We start from the raw sequence: 16,826 nt of genomic DNA, 5'->3' as shown, positions 1-16,826 counted from the left end.
ATTATTCGGGAAGTCAATAATTTTTTGAATGCTCTCTATATAAAAGATGCCTCTTTTGCCGCTCCCTCATGCCGTAAATCTCCACCTCTAACTATTAAATATTGATTTTCATCCATTCCTTTACACATTTATTTATTGAGGTGAATAATTGTTTTATCATTCATTTCAACTAGTGATGGGGTTTGAAATGGGTGAAAAATATACGAGTAAGGACATTTTCAATGCAAATTTATACATGGCTGTGAATATAATTTATGGAGTGAGAAAAATGCATCGAGTTGAAACGAATATATGTACGTAATCAAGATGCGGATCCTAAAATCAATTTTAGATACATGGCATAATTTCACACATATTTACATATTTTCCCACCCATATCTGCGTTACCATGAGCCGTCTTACTCTTTACCCAACTTGCACCTTATTCAGGCTAGGATTGCAAGGGAAACCATGGAAAACCCCCAGTCGTACCGCCGGTCGATAATGCAAGTTCCTATTGTGCCCATCTATCATATTGACTAAATGGGTACAGTAGATCTCTACATTCATGCCTGCCGGCAGCAGTTTCACACAAGAAGATACCCCAATAGCCTTTTGCCGATAAATTGCGAGCAATTTGCCGCCAATGCAGACAATGATTGTTGATAAATTACCAGGGAGTTACTGACGCAAATGGACAGCAAAATCGTAAAGAATGTTTATAATATTCCTCAGCTATTGAAAAAAATCCTAACTACCCGGGGACGAAAAATTAAACGGGCCAAGATTGGACTAGTACAAGGAACCGATCTGCCGACTTTTGGGTGCCGATCCTCGACCGGTTATAGCCCAGTCTTGACTAGCTATTGGTTTGATAATGTTGGGCCGATATTGCTTGCCAAGCGTCGACTGATAATTGGCACCCGTGAAATACCCAATACTTATTCCTAACAGTTGAAAAAATTCATTAAGACATTCTTTTTTTTATTATTTAATTTACATTCTTCGGCTGATCCTTCGTACAGAGGCCGATAACTTCTGATAATGATGAGTAAAAAAATGGACTCGTCGGGATTCGATCCTGGAACCTTCGAGTTGCTAGTCCTTGACATTACTCACTTTTTTTTAAAAATACGTTTATTTAGCCAAATGTTTTGCATATTGTTAATAACATTGTTGTTTTTATAGTCTACGGAAAAAACATGAGAAAACGTAGATTAAATAATAAAGAGGGAAGAGGAGAATACATCCGGGCTTTACACGCTTCGCATCTCAGGAATATTTATATAAATAAGTAGTAATGAATCTTGTATTTTTGAATGTTTAATGAAAGCTCCATTTGTCGGTTGTTTATTGTGAACGATATAGGGCATCCATAAGTAAGTATGGGCCTAACTAGTGCTTGGTAGCATATTATTTTAATTCTTATATGTAGGTGTTTATTTTTGAATAATTTTAAACAAGCTTTAAAAGCGTTGTTCGCTTTGTTTAGTTGAGTTTGTACATGTTTTTTAAAGTTTAACTTATTGTCAAAATAAATACCTAAATATCTAACAACATTTTGATGAGGAATATCGATGCCAGATCCATCTCGTTTTTCATTAAGTTTGAAGTTTTTCCAGTTTTTACGAACGTTAGTGCTCGCTGAACTGATGCTGGGAGTGAACAGTTAACAATTGTAATAATAATTGTTAATTTTGTTGTAGATGTCTTGAAGGTTTGTTTGAACTTCGGTTACTTTTTCTCCCAAGCAGTAAATTAGTAAGGCGTCGGCGAAAGCTGGTGCTTTTTTGTCTGCAGAATTATTAAGGTCAAAGAGATTCATTAAATCACTAGTGTATAAGTTGAATAAAATAGGTGAATTGACGGTTCCTTGTTCAGTCCATTTCTGACCAGTGACATTACTCACTGGTCCACCATAGAATTGTTAGTTACAAAATAATTTATCGGCTATATGAATGAAGTAAATGTGTTCTTATTTGACTCGAATAGTTATTGTTGCCTTCGTCAACAACATATCGATGGCTCCTAGAGAAAACTACGTAACTCAGAAAATATTTCCGAACTCAAGTATCTCAGAGGAAATTTAAAAATACGTAATTCAGTAACTCCGATTAAATACCGTCTAAGTCGCTGGATACCTTTATCATTTTTATTTTAATTCTTCGGATAGAGTTTCTGTGGATATTTTCATATACCTCTTTGCTTGGGAAATATTTCATACCAGTCTGTTGTCAGAAGATCAAACGTCTTATGGCTTTGACAAATGGTCTTTGACCATTTGTAGCACTTTGACAAATATCTTGAGACAAATGGTTTTGGAAATGTTTTCTAAGTTACGTAGTTTCCTTCAGGAGTTATCGATATGAGGATAGAAGAACTCAACTTATGAGAATGCAATAAATTGAGTCATTTACCATTTCTTCCGGAAATCCATAGGGACTAACTTTTGGGTGGTATTCAACCAACTCCAATTGTTCTGGAACAATTTGAAGGCAGGATTAACCGCCAGAGCATGCCAACGTCCTTAACGTTCTTATCTTATTCATTAATATTTATTTTCTGTCTACTTCAGGCAAATGAGTCTGATATCAGAATGAGTAAAGTGAAAGGTGGCCGCGAAGTTGATAGCACTGCTATCAACTTCAAAGCATAATTCCCACGCTTTTTTAGTGGCCACGACAAGAAAAATTGCGTCATAGGCCGACAAACAGGAGGTATTCGTCTCATACTAAACTTCTTCGGGGGTGCGAGACAAATTTTAAATAAGTGGAAAGTTACTTTCGTCGCAACATAGTCAATACATTTTTGCTAATAAATTAGCAATTTATTTCCAAATGGAATTCATAACGTCAAGTGTTCATCATTCTTCTGTAATTACAATAATAATCTCCATGATGCGTTGCATTAATTCGAGGTATATAATAAATAAAATGTGAAAAAAAATGGTTGCTCTCATTCTGAAGTAATCAATGATTGCATTACGAGCTCTGCTTCAATTAGTTCATCACTGCTACGCAAAATCATCGCTGCTGAAAGTTTAAATCATCAAAAGATGGATTTATTTTCTTGTATCTTGACATTTGGATTGGCTCTAACGGCGATTCTGTTGGTAATTGATTTTTGTCTGCATCGCAGTCGAATAGGTCGAAGGGTCGCTGAAATTCCGGGACCCAGGGGATTCCCCATCATTGGTAACCTTCTGGATTTTGCAGTGCCATATGGTAAATTTTTCGTTATTATCATCAAACGTATTTTCAAAGTGATTAAATAGTTTTTTTTTATAATTTTGCTTCCGAATTGAAACATTGTATTCGTCACATCAGAAATTTCCGTTCTTATGAATGTATTCAATTTTAATTTAAAATATTCTTCCCAATGCCATCTTGACCGAGTTCGATGATGAGATTGATTGCATCATCTGTCGAAAAAATTTATTTTGAAACCAATATTCAGGAAAAGGGAAAAAATTCTAACAATGTGAAATACATGGTCATAGAAATCCCATTCGGAAGCAAATTGCCTGATGAGCAAAAATATATTGACTATGCTGTAACGAAAGCAATTTTTCACTTTCTTAATCATTTTTCTCCCATCATGAGCCCCATTTATTTTGTTTCTCAATTAGGCAAAGTTATTTCCTGCGAGATAATAATTTTACTTTGTTGTGCTTCTTCGTCCTAAAATTTCAGACGAAATATTTCTCCGCTTGCGAAAATTTGGAAAGGAGTTTTATCCTACGTATAAATACTGGATTTTGCACCGACCTCTGGTGAATATTCGGCATCCGGATGATATCCAGGTGAATTCTGAATTTTATTCCCTTCCCTTCACAATAAAAAAATGTAACGTTTTTTGTTACCCTTTTTTACGGCACAGCTTAGCTTATCGTATGAAGAATATATGAGGTATTCCACGCCAAATGAAAAAAACCGTTGACTCTCACTCTCTTGGAAATTGATGGCGATTTTTTCTACGATTGAGGGGATTGAAAAACTCTCTCTCAAATTTTGTCAGCTGCCCAATTTGGAAATATGATTTTTTTCTCGCTTTTCCGTTTTTTTTCAATAACTTGAGTTCTATCCATCCGATATTGATTTATTAAGTGTCAAAATTTTCTATTTTTTACTGCCTATAAGAATAATTTTAGTAAAAAATTTGTTTCAATCTTTGGATGTTCATAATAACGAATTTTCGAAAAAAAAGTTGAAAAAGTTGAATTTTAAAAAATTATGGCACTTGTGATTTGTTTCATTTTTTTGTCAGTAGTTCTTATAATCAAAACAAGTATTTTGAGCCGGCATACAAGTTGGGGATCCTCCTGAATATATTTTATTTTCAATTTTTTCTAATCGTAGAACGATTGGAAAAACTTTGTATCGCTCATTTCGCTGGGCGGTCTTCGCGGTGAAATTGGAACCCTCGAGGATTGTTCAGCGATCTCATGAACGAGTACAAAAAATGAAATAATAATAATAATATACCTCTGATATATATAATAAAGACATTTGATATTCAACGTAGATTACTTTATAAAATACTTCATCCAACTAACTTGTGTTTCATGACTTGCTGTTTGAAGATTATACTGTCCAGCCCCATAAATATTGAAAAAACTCAACACTCAGATCTCCTGCGACCCTGGGTAAAGGAGGGTCTGTTGATAAGTAAAGGTATTGGTCTATTCATCATCACAATATTGTAATTACAGTGATTATTTTCTGTATCATTTATTCTGAGCAATCAGAGTGCACCATTCGAGATCACGTATTACAAGGAAATTGAGATAATTCAAGAGCTATTGACGTGACATAGTCTCGATGAGGGGAAGATTGAAAAATTCTGGTGACTTAGCATAAAATTGTATTTGAATACTCCGATTTCCAAATACACATGTGAAAAACTATTTTTTTCTCCAAAAAACAAACAAATATTACAGCCAATTCGATGGCTCCTAGAGGAAACTACGTACCTCAGAAAACATTTTCAGACTCAGGTATCTCAAGAATATTGACTGAAACTTTGTATGTCAGAGAAGATGACAGAAACCAAGTATCTCAGAGAAAATTCAAAGATACATAACTTAGTAACTCCGATTGAATACCGTCTAATGCGCTCGATGTCTTCATCATTTTGATTTTAATTCCTCGGATAGAGTTAATATGGATATCTTCATATACTTCTTTGTTTGGGGAATATTTCATACCGATCGTCAGTGGTCAGAAAACCAAACCTCTTATGGCATTGCGAATATTCAATCAATTTAGTAATTAGGGGAGGGTGTGCCTGTACCGCTCAGCGGGTAATACCGCTCACCCGATTTTCTCCACAACCATCAACTTGAAAATTTCTTCCTGTTTCTGATCATGAAGAATTTGATGACAGGATGTGATTGTCGGAAAAATTTCACTATATTTACCACTTTAAATATGAAAAAACCGTAAGGAAGTTTTGAGGTCTTTACAGTGCAAAATTTGTGGACTTTTGATAAAGGTTTTTGATAGTTTCAAGCGCTGAATTCTCATATTAAACTATGGTTATTCGATTCGTGGTACTTTCGTGCGTAATTTGAGACAAGTGGTTTTGGAAATGTTTTCTGACTTATGTAGTTACCTTTAGGAGCCATCGAACTGACGATCAACAATTTCTAGGAAAAAAATGGCAAGACCGAAGGAAGATGGTGAATCACGCGTTTACCTACAATCTTCTCGAGGAATTCGTGGAGACATTTGTTGAGCAAACTTCTAGACTCCTGGCGACTCTGAAAGTTGAGGCAAATGTACAAGGCGGAGAAGTTGTCAAGGAAGTTGAACCGATTTTTTCGAGACTCTCGTTCAACATCATATGTGGTAACTACTCTTGAAGTAATTAGCAGTCAGCAAGGAAAAGCAAACGTGGATTCAAATGATAATTGTATTTTCATGAAGTCTACATGTTAATACATTCACCTCATCGTTCTGTTTTGTTCAACAATTATTTTTTTCCATTTCTAAGCAATAGGAATCGTGAAATTTCTTTATTTTTAGAAACAGCAATGGGAATAGTTCTGGATGACAAAGATCGAGAGCAATACGACTACCTCAATGCGATCCGCGCACTTGCAGGAATATTCCAATTCAGGTATTTTCCTTATGTATCATTCATAATTGTGATGATCCAACGAAGGAGAGAGGCGGTTCAAGAGGTAATCTCTCCATACCATTTGACCCTCTCGTGTTGAGATTTAGAATGGTTCTCTTGTCCACAATTATTAATTTTTGAAAACCAAAAAAACTTTCGTCTCCGCGAAATCGCGAAAATTTTGGTTCCTCAATGGGTTGAGGTGTTTTCTTCCATGCCATTCATTGCAGATTGACGAGACCCTGGTTGGCGAACGACTGGATTTTCTCATTAACAAAGAAGAGCAAAGAGCAAGCAAAGGCCCTAGGAAAAATCCATACATTTTCAAAGAAGATAATTGAAGCAAGAAAAAATTACCACCGCATGAACGGATGGCAATTTTTGAATGAACCATCGAAAAAAACAGGAAGAGAAACCGATGATACCGCTATCAACGGCAAGAGAAGTACGAATTTTTTTTTAGTCCATTGGTTACATCCGCCCTAGTGCAAAGATCTGGTTAAGTTGAAATTGAAATTTAGACTTGTCTCAAGGAGGGAGACGGTGGAAACCACAATCGTTGAGGCATCGTTGAGAAATCACGAAGTTCACAGTAGACGTTAAATCGCGATGTTAACATCATTGTGGCTAGTCGTAGTTGAAATTAAAATTCAAATGAATGAGTTTGAAAGAAAAAAAATTTCTATTTGCCAAATTTCCTGCAAGCGCGGACATTACCCTACACGCAGCGCACTGCACAGGACGCTGACCGTAGGGCGCATGCGTCAACGGCGCAGTAGCCTGCGCAGTAGCGTCACGAGTAAATCCAGTCAATCCAGAAGCGTGGGGTTACGAAAAGCTAGAGACAGCTTAGAATGAGGGATTGATTCTTCCAAGCTGAGAGCCAGTCAGGCTCTTAAAGAAGAAGTGATCAGATGTACTCAGATATGTCATTATCACAATTATTCACAGGAAATCATGGGAAACTTGCGCTACTCGATCTTCTTATCGCCACATGGAAGACTTCCGGCATCGACGATCAGGGTATCCAAGAGGAAGTTGATATGTTCGTGGCTGCTGTGAGTAAAATATTTTCTATAGAGAGGGATGAAATAGCTTAGATCAAGTATGAATCCTGTACGAATGAATGGAATATGTTAAAAAACGGATATTTTACGACGAAAGATCGTTTTTACAACAAATTATGGAGATGCTAATTCTTCACACGTATTCTTTGGTTCCAACTTCAAACTAATCCATCTAAATCCTTACTTTTAAGGGTTATGATACTACATCCACAGCACTGAGTTTCGCAACATTAGTTCTTGCAGAACATAGAGACATCCAGGTAAACTAGCTCAATCCGGAACGAGTCAATTAATTGATTTGCTTCACATATTCATTTCTTATATCCAAAAATTGATGTTCTCGGAAGGAAAAATGTCGGAAAGAGATCAATGAAGTTTTGAACGGAACTCCAGTGGAAAAAATCACAATGAAAGAAGTTCAGAAGATGAAATACTTGCAACAATGCATCAAAGAGGCCATGCGTCTGTATGGTGTGACTCCTCTCATAGGGCGAAAGCTGTCGGAGGACGTGCAACTAAGTATTTTCCTCACACGCTCATTTCAATTCCTCATTTCAATGACATTCTAACGACAATCGTATCACTTTAGAAAATCATTTCCTCCCTCGAGGAACTGAGGTCGCCATTCACCTATACGATGCACATCGAGATCCTCATTTCTGGTCTGAGCCAAATGTCTTCAATCCTGATAGATTTTCACCGGAAGGATCTAAAGGCAGACATCCTTATTCGTATTTGCCCTTCAGTATTGGACCGAGGGATTGTATTGGTAATACACGTAATCTTGTAATTGTGTGCTCCTGACATTCTTCTGGTATTATAATTGGAGGGCATTCGTTATAATATCACTAATCGAGATATCCAATCGATTGATTTTCAGGCAAAAAATTTGCAATGCTGGAACTGAAAGTCGTCATAGCGGGGCTCATTTCGAATTTCTATCTCGAACCAGTGGATGTAATTGGTGATAAGCGCTTCATCATGGATTTCATCATGAGATGTAGCGAACCAATGCACGTGAAGCTAGTTCCCATAACTAAATGAATTATCATGAAATCGCATTGAACAGTTCGATTATTTCAATAGAATAAAAATTTTTGCGAAACGATTGCTTTGTCATGCCATGATTGGGTCACTTAAACAAAAAGTTCATCCCTCCGATTAAAGGATGAAATCTGTCAATTGGAAAATTCTTTGAAACTCGTATTTAATATCCAAATAAATTAAATCTATCAAATATTATATTTTTTATTTCAAAACAACAATAAACCAAATTTTAGAATAACCTGAGTGAAATTATTTGTAACTCAGGAGTATTTTTTAAATCCCTCCCCGCGCTATTTTCAATCATCTAGATATGGCGGATAATGGTGGATGAATACCTGCACTTGTTGTTATTTATTCCACACATAAAAGAATGAATAAATCCCGGAAAACGAAGTCAAGCGACAATTCTACATTATTATTCTATTTCTGACGTGGATACGTCTATGGTTTCAATACGGGGGGTCATTTTGGGAAACGGTCCGTATGTGCAGCGCCATCTATCGGATTTCTAGAAAATTCTAGACATTTCGAGGTAATTCGAGAAGTTTCTTGAAATTTCGAGAAAGTTCGAGAGAATTCAAGGAGTTTCCAGAAAATTCGAGGAAATGCAAGGAGTTTGTAGGGAATTCGAGACAGAAGGAAAAACCACGTCGTGCCGGGAGACAAATAATCTTTTCAGATAGTGTCGCCGTACATGGTGAGGGCGCCCAAATCTGAAAAGACTATCTGCTTCCCGGCGCGATGATTAAATAGCCGACCGCCAGCTCGTTCCGACCTTCATAATTCGCCAATTCTCATCAGATCATAACGAAAGTGCAATTGAAAAATAGAATAATAATCTAGAATTGTCGCTTGACTTCGTTTTCCGGGATTTTTTCATTCTTTTGTGTGTGGAATAAATAACAACAAGTGCAGGTCTTCATCCAACATTATCCGCCATATCTAGATGATTGGAAATAGCGGGGGGTGGGGTAAAGGGGATGCTGCAACCTTAAATAAGAAACGAGAAGAATGTACGGAATATGCATCTGAAGCATGTCCAATATTGAAGATGAAGCATTTATGAGTTCATCAATTCATCAAGCTAACGACACTATCTTTCTTAAATGATAAAGATTCAATGCGGCAGATGCAACTGCAAAAACTGATGAGCATGACAATATATTTTTCTTCGCTCCTCCATCGGAGATCACGACCGCGCATTTCCCATATCAGCGGGGAGATTTCTCACTCATAAAAATGTTCAACATTTCGCTCGTCTGTAAAAAGTGAACCAGTTGGTGTCTGAGTGCAAGGGCAACAAGTTGCCGCTGTAATCGTTCCATTGAGAATGGCTACATTGATACTTCTAGCCATTGCCTTTATCCCATTACTAATTCCACGAGTAATCAGATTGGTGAAGTTTTTGATACAGAGGTGGCGGATTAATAGAATCATCAGTGTCATTCCTGGACCACCGTCGGTTGCGCCTTTCATTGGAAATACGCTTGAGTTTGTTGTCAGTCCAGGTGATGATTATTGTCATTTGTTCTCGAGATAATAAATTTGTATTTTTGGAGGGTGAAAAATTAATGAAGGGGAGGACGTGGCCAACAGGAAATGTCACACGACGACAGGGGAAATGTTCTTTTCCTTAATTGTTTGCCGAATTTGTATTTGTTTGTTTTATTCATCTCGGATAATATGGTGGGATAATATTCATTGACGCCAATTCAAATTATTTTTTTTCACAGAGATTCTAAAAAATTGCAATTTTTCAAAAAATTGAGTTTTCAACGATCACTCAAAAAATTGTCATCAAAATGGAATTAGTCATGGCTCAAAAAATTGATAATACCCTCTTGATTCTATCAGAATATAATGGGGGTCGCACAATTCGTTGTTAAGTTACAGCACAGTGTTTATGCGATTGGGAAGAGAAAATCGGTTTTCTCATGGTTACTGAAAGAATCATCAGTGATAGCAATTAAATCAGAGCTTGGAAAGTATATTTCAATGCCTTCTTAATCAAGTTGAAAAATGATGAGATCAGCATCATTGCTTATCAAGTTACAGAATACCGTCATGAGCTTTTTACATCAAAATCTCTATCTCTATTAAACTCAGGTACAAGTCTATTATGCTGAATACTTGTTCATATTGATTCATGGTCTCGACTAACTTGTGACAGAACCTGCGTTAAACTCTGGCTAAATCCTGAATAAACCTTGACTGAACCTTGATTAAACCTGGACTGAACACGAATTCGCGTCTTGAGAGGGTCTGAATGTAGAATTATTTGACAGAACGAAATAATACGCAAAACTTTGATGACATTTCAATTGATGATAGTACTATTATAACATGAAAAAATAGTTTTATTATAATATATTATATTAATTATAATTTATTAGCAACAATTACTATACTCATTTTAAAAAAACGTCATTGTTCATTTGTTTTTGCGCAACTCAACGATTTAGGGAGTTTATCTGACCTGTCATTGGAAAAATATACAAGATAAAATTACTATCCGTCGGCAATAACTTTTATTTCGCCAATTGGTTTTGAGGGGATAATGACAAAGGTCACGAAATTATTGACAAATTGTTGATTGGAAAAGTTTCAGTATAACGAGTTGAATTTATCTGCTGGAACATTCTCCACTATCAGAGAAAAATTAATTCAGAGTTCATCGGAGATTGAGTAACACTCGAATTAAAAGATACAATATTGTAGAATTGTACATACAGAAAAATTTGAAAAATTTGAAAGAATGCGAGAAAAAGAAATTCGACAAGATGAAGAAATTTTGCAGAATTTTTTGCATAAAATTTGTACAAAAAAATGTTTTCACTATCTCCAGTTAATTTTTTTTCAACTAGAAAGAGCGTGAAATCCCATACATATAATTTTCTACTAGTCACAATACCCTATAATAACAATTATCAAGTCATTCTTCAGTTAAGCTATGGAAGGTGGTGCGTCGACTGAACGAAGAATACTATCCAATCTACAAAATAATAACACCACGGTGGGTGGCAGTCAACCTTCGTCATCCAGACGACGCAGAAGTATTTATCAACATTGTCTATATATACTTTGTTATTTACTTTTGTGTAATCTTAAACTTTCTTCGTAGCTCCTCTTATCGAGTCAGAAACACATCGCGAAAGGAGAGATCTACGGATTCCTACATCCCTGGTTCGGCACGGGATTGTTGACGAGTGCAGGCCAAAAATGGCAGACGAGACGAAAAATTCTGACTCCGGCGTTTCATTTCAGTGTACTACGAGAATTCGTTGAGGTCTTTGATCAGGAGGGCCGTCGTATGGTGGAGAATCTTCGATCGGTTGGCGGGGAGACCACTGTTGATCTTGTTACTTTTATCGCTAAGTATACGTTGAACACGATATGCGGTAAGATTGACTTTTTTTTATATAATAAAGATCGCGACCTATTTTTGGATCGCGCAAATGATGATCGCGAGACATCGAGGTGCAGGTCCGGACTTTTTTATGTTGCGTAAATATAGAAAGTGATTTTTTTTCATGCCAAGTAAATCAAGATCAGGAAACACCGCGATTTTTTTCAATATAAGAACGCGACCTGCATCTCGGTGTCATTCCCATAAATAAAGATTGCGATATACCGAGATGCAATTTCCATAAATGAAGATCGCGAGACACCGAGATGCAGATCGCGACTGTTTTCAACTTAAGAACGCGGCATTTTGGTATCTCGCGAATTTTATTTAATGAAAATCGCGAGACACCGAGATGCAGATCGCGACTGTTTTCAATGTAAGAACGCGGCATTTTGGTAGCTCGCGAACTTCATTTAATGAAGATCGCGAGACACCCAGGGGCTGCTCGCAACTTTTTTATATAAACGTGTATCGCGATGTCTCGCGACGCGTATCGCGATCTTCCTTTACGGGACGCAAGGTCGCGATATTTATCTATGTCGCGTAAATGAAGATCGCGAGACACCGAGATGCAGATCGCGACTGTTTTCAACTTAAGAACGCGGCATTTTGGTATCTCGCGAATTTTATTTAATGAAAATCGCGAGACACCGAGATGCAGATCGCGACTGTTTTCAATGTAAGAACGCGGCATTTTGGTAGCTCGCGAACTTCATTTAATGAAGATCGCGAGACACCCAGGGGCTGCTCGCAACTTTTTTATATAAACGTGTATCGCGATGTCTCGCGACGCGTATCGCGATCTTCCTTTACGGGACGCAAGGTCGCGATATTTATCTATGTCGCGTAAATGAAGATCGCGAGACACCGAGATGCAGATCGCGACTGTTTTCAACTTAAGAACGCGGCATTTTGGTATCTCGCGAATTTTATTTAATGAAAATCGCGAGACACCGAGATGCAGATCGCGACTGTTTTCAATGTAAGAACGCGGCATTTTGGTAGCTCGCGAACTTCATTTAATGAAGATCGCGAGACACCCAGGGGCTGCTCGCAACTTTTTTATATAAACGTGTATCGCGATGTCTCGCGACGCGTATCGCGATCTTCCTTTACGGGACGCAAGGTCGCGATATTTATCTATGTCGCGTAAATGAAGATCGCGAGATACCGAGATGCAGGTCGCGTACCTCATTTACGCGACATAAAAAAATGTCGCAACACGAATATAAATCGCCAGATGCATCAGGTCTGCATAAAGATCCGGGTCACGGCCTATTTTCAATCCCGTAAATGAAGATAATGATCTGAATATAGGACACCATCTAAATATGGGTTGTGACCTAAGGGCAGATCATCACTTCATTATGGTTCGCGAATTCAATGAAGATAGCCACCTGAATTTTTAGGTCGCGTAGACGAATAACGCGACACGAATATAAGTTTGTTTAAATCTAGCTCGCGACTCAAATATATTTCTGTACAAACAAGTTTCTGTCTCAAAGACGTTACTATCTCCACGAGATTCCAAGCTATTCCTTGAATACTCAGCATAAAGTTGACTTACCTTGTTTTCGCAATTAATCAATTAATTGAATGTTAATGTTCTCAGAAACCGCCATGGGCACTTCACTAGTCGGAATGGAGGCATCTTCCGAGAATTTTCAGAAAACCTACAGGAACGCTATACAAACGATGGGCCATGTACTCCTCCACAGGTATTTTCCTCAGATCAACATTTCAAATTATTGCGAAGATCACAGGAAAATGATTCATTTCAGACTGTTGCGCCCTTGGCTCCACCTTGACTTGATATTCTTCCTGACGAAATCCGGGAGAATTCACGACAAATGTCTCAGTATTATCCGTGGATTCTCAAAAAAGGTAAGTACCAACAGCTAAGCAATTTATCGCAGAGATCATTATGGAGTGATTAGATGCATATTTTCTCATTAATATTGAAACGACAATCACGGAGGGTCTATCACAAGGGTTCAAAGGGGTTCGAGCTTCGAAGGGTTGATGAGGGAATGATGAGGGGAGTTGTGATAGAATCACAAGCATTAAAAAAATGAAGAAGAATCCCAAGAAAGGGTCCATCTGAAGGGTTCAAGAGGTTCAAAAGGTTTCCACTGGGAGCAGAAAAAATGGAATTGAAATGCTCATACAGTCGACTCTCCTTAGCTCCCCACTTCTCTAGCTCTTCGGACATCACCGCGCGAGGAGAATATCGCCTCCCACTACGTGTGATGGCGCGCATGTGAGACAGCCTGAGATGGCTACAGCGTTCTCGCTCCAATAGTAGCAATGTCTCTGTCGTAAGACACGCCCCTTGCGCGTAGGGAAGTGGCAACCTCTATCTTTCTGTTCTTCGAATCTCGAGCCCCGAAAGTGGAGAGCTAGGGAGAGTCGAGTGTATCCCGGAAAAAAATCGAGAAAATGAAATCGATTAATTCTCAATTATTCTACACCTCATACATCAGATAATCAGAGAACGTCAGCAGTATCACGAAGAGACACACGGCGTTTTCTTGAAGCAGCTCCAGCAAGACAATTCCATATCAAAAATGGACTTTCAACAATCATCAAAAAAGCGACTTGCTATGCTTGACCTCTTGATAGCAGCGATGAAAATACACAGGAATATCGATGAGAACGGCATCTGGGAGGAAGTTGACACTTTTATGTTCGAGGTTGTGGATCAGAAACTGTTTCTACCTTAATTTCCTGATTTTCTCTCTTCAATTTTTTTCTAATTCCAGTGATTTTTTACATCTTATTCAGGGCCACGATACAACGGCCATGGGAATTTGCTTCACTCTCCTGCTACTCGCGGAGCACAAAGATTGTCAAGACATTGCTAGGAATGAGGTGGATGAGGTGATGAGGAATCGCGATGGAAAAATGGGAATCCACGAACAACAACACTTGCCTTATCTCGAGATGTGCATCAAGGAGGGCTTGAGGCTCTATCCGAGTGTGCCGTTTATTTCTAGAAATCTTGATGATGATTTGCACTTGAGTAAATACAAATTGTTTTCGATAAATCATTGACAAAAAGAGTTGAAATACGAATTTTCCCTACATCTTATTTTTTCAGAGATGAATCCATAATAATAAAAAATAATTATTGTCTTCGTCTTTCTACAGAGACGTTCACAATTCCCGCAGGAACGATGGCCCATCTTCACATATACGACCTCCACAGAGACCCAAACTTCTGGCCAGACCCAGAGCGTTTCGATCCGGACAGATTTCTCCCTGAGAACTGCATCGGTCGACATCCTTTTCAATACATTCCCTTCAGCGCTGGACCACGCAACTGCATCGGCCAGAAGTTTGCGCTGATGGAGCTGAAGACCCTCATAGGGTACCTCTTGCATAATTTTTACCTCGAACCTGTTGATCTTGCTGATGAGATCCCATTGTTGCCGGATCTTGTTATCCGACCACAGCACGCAGCTCGAGTGAAATTTGTGCCGAGATAAATCGATCAATTCGCGATCGCAACGAAGAAGAAGGAGCCGCCAAGTGGTCTCTAAACTAACTACTCTTGGGGGCCAACCAATGATATCCCTAGGGGAAACCAATGAATAATAAATATTGTTGGTTGCAACACGACAAAAAATGAAAAACCCCGAGGGATGGATAATGTTTGATCATAGATCATAGATCAAACATTATCTATCCCTCGAAAAAATAAAACATAATTTATAACTCCACTTATAAATTTATTTACTAGATAAATAAATCAGTGCTAAAAGCCTTCTCTTTTTTAGATATGCGAAGTGGTTTTTGGATATGTATTAATAGTATATTACGTGCTTCGGCATCGAGTGCTGAATTCAACGCTGGTGGAGTACAGGCGCACGAGGTACGTGAGTCGGAGACGAGGCCGCCGAAGGGCGTATACTATTTTTTATTGCGAAAAGCCCGTGGGGGTTGGGGGTGGGGGCGTGGAGCGGGGTCCAGGGGGCGCAGCCCCCGGCGGGGGGGGTTGGGGGGGGCGGAGCCCCCCCCACTGAAGAAAAAACAAATTGCAAAAGAAAAAAAAAATCAAATGCATTTAAATTTCCCCGCCACAGCCGGGGAACAACAACTCCAAGAGAAGCCAACAAATCACCATCATCTCTCTGTAATCGTATTCCCCAACCTGTGATCAACGACATCTCACCAATTCCACTTCATGATGTCTCACCAGATCCTGCTCCAAATCTACAGTTGAATCAACTTCTACGTTCCCATCCAAATATCAATCTCAATTTTTACAATTGCTCAAATTTTAAAGTATTTGATAAAGAAAATAAGGAAAATAAGTGAATCTCGAGATCTTAGTTGAGATAGATGGGCATAACTGATTGTTTTGTTAGATTTTATTATTTAAACTATGAGTATTATTCTTGCGTTTACGTTGTAGTTTATTTCAGAGTTTCAATAAAAAATTTTCTATGAAATGATATTTCTAATATTATTATTATCAAAATTAAGATTTTTTAATAATTTATTTTTCATTTTAATTTTCAGGTGTATTTTCAAATTTAAAATTTAACAATTTTGAAGATAATGAAGGGGATTCACTGGCTGAATTTATCAGTTTTTATATGTAGTTTTATATTTTGGTACATTAACGCTGGGTGGCGCCACACGTTTTTCAGTCCTAAGGAGTGCATTTCTCACTTTTTCACTCCTAAGTAGTGCATTTCTCACTTTTATACTGCTCAACGGTAAAAAGACCTACTTCTCATGCTTAACTACCGTCGGTAAAAGAGCCCTTTTTGGGCTTGAGCAATGAAAAAGATTTTTTTTGCCACTACCAAACACGAGTGTTAAGACACATTTTCAACTGTTAACCCTCTGACTCGCAAACCGTACGAAACCGTATCGGTCACGTGACCATTCCCTCACTCCTGTCGCGTCAGGACCGTTGTAAGCATTGCAACTCTATTGGGGCCCTCTACATATTCTCGCGTAATACGTAATAGAAGTTTTGATAGATAGACAACAAACAATGAGAGATAAAAGAGAAAAAATGCCAGTGATAAAGAATAAGAATAGTGCCTAAAAAATAAAAAAAGCATAAAAATTCATTGAGAAGTGTATGTGGGACTCCTGGTAAATACGTGAAACAAAGAAAGATATCTTAAAATTGTGAAATGAATCCAGATGAATTTTTAGCAAAGACAGAAAAAAATCATGAAAAACTAAAA

At 37.9% G+C, this 16,826-nt stretch overlaps 2 protein-coding genes across 3 annotated transcripts; both read left to right on the top strand.

Moving 5' to 3' along the window:
• The first annotated feature begins 2,916 nt into the window (after positions 1–2,916).
• LOC107048684 (cytochrome P450 4C1) lies at positions 2,917–8,403 on the top strand. Its single transcript, XM_029126827.1, has 11 exons — positions 2,917–3,203; positions 3,672–3,781; positions 4,562–4,652; positions 5,631–5,828; positions 6,006–6,099; positions 6,330–6,544; positions 7,051–7,157; positions 7,358–7,426; positions 7,514–7,685; positions 7,756–7,935; positions 8,047–8,403. The coding sequence occupies exons 1-11, from the start codon at positions 3,035–3,037 to the stop codon at positions 8,208–8,210; spliced, it is 1,569 nt and encodes a 522-aa protein (XP_028982660.1). The 5' UTR covers positions 2,917–3,034; the 3' UTR covers positions 8,211–8,403.
• A 1,100-nt stretch (positions 8,404–9,503) lies between these two features.
• Positions 9,504–15,399, top strand: LOC114841729 (cytochrome P450 4C1-like). Of its 2 annotated transcripts, none has more exons than XM_029126826.1 (8): positions 9,504–9,721; positions 11,157–11,266; positions 11,335–11,611; positions 13,232–13,337; positions 13,401–13,503; positions 14,103–14,312; positions 14,404–14,641; positions 14,770–15,399. In XM_029126826.1, the coding sequence occupies exons 1-8, from the start codon at positions 9,544–9,546 to the stop codon at positions 15,105–15,107; spliced, it is 1,560 nt and encodes a 519-aa protein (XP_028982659.1). In that variant the 5' UTR covers positions 9,504–9,543; the 3' UTR covers positions 15,108–15,399. The 2 variants fall into 2 exon arrangements, with proteins under 2 accessions (XP_028982659.1, XP_028982658.1); XM_029126825.1 differs by having other exon boundaries at positions 13,383–13,503.
• The last annotated feature ends 1,427 nt before the right edge of the window (positions 15,400–16,826 follow it).

This window comes from Diachasma alloeum, unplaced genomic scaffold, assembly GCF_001412515.2.
Source record: "Diachasma alloeum isolate Michigan unplaced genomic scaffold, Dall2.0 Dall_scaffold_00196, whole genome shotgun sequence".
NCBI classification, from domain to species: Eukaryota; Metazoa; Arthropoda; class Insecta; order Hymenoptera; family Braconidae; genus Diachasma; species Diachasma alloeum.
This window is presented reverse-complemented; position numbering and strand designations above follow the sequence as displayed.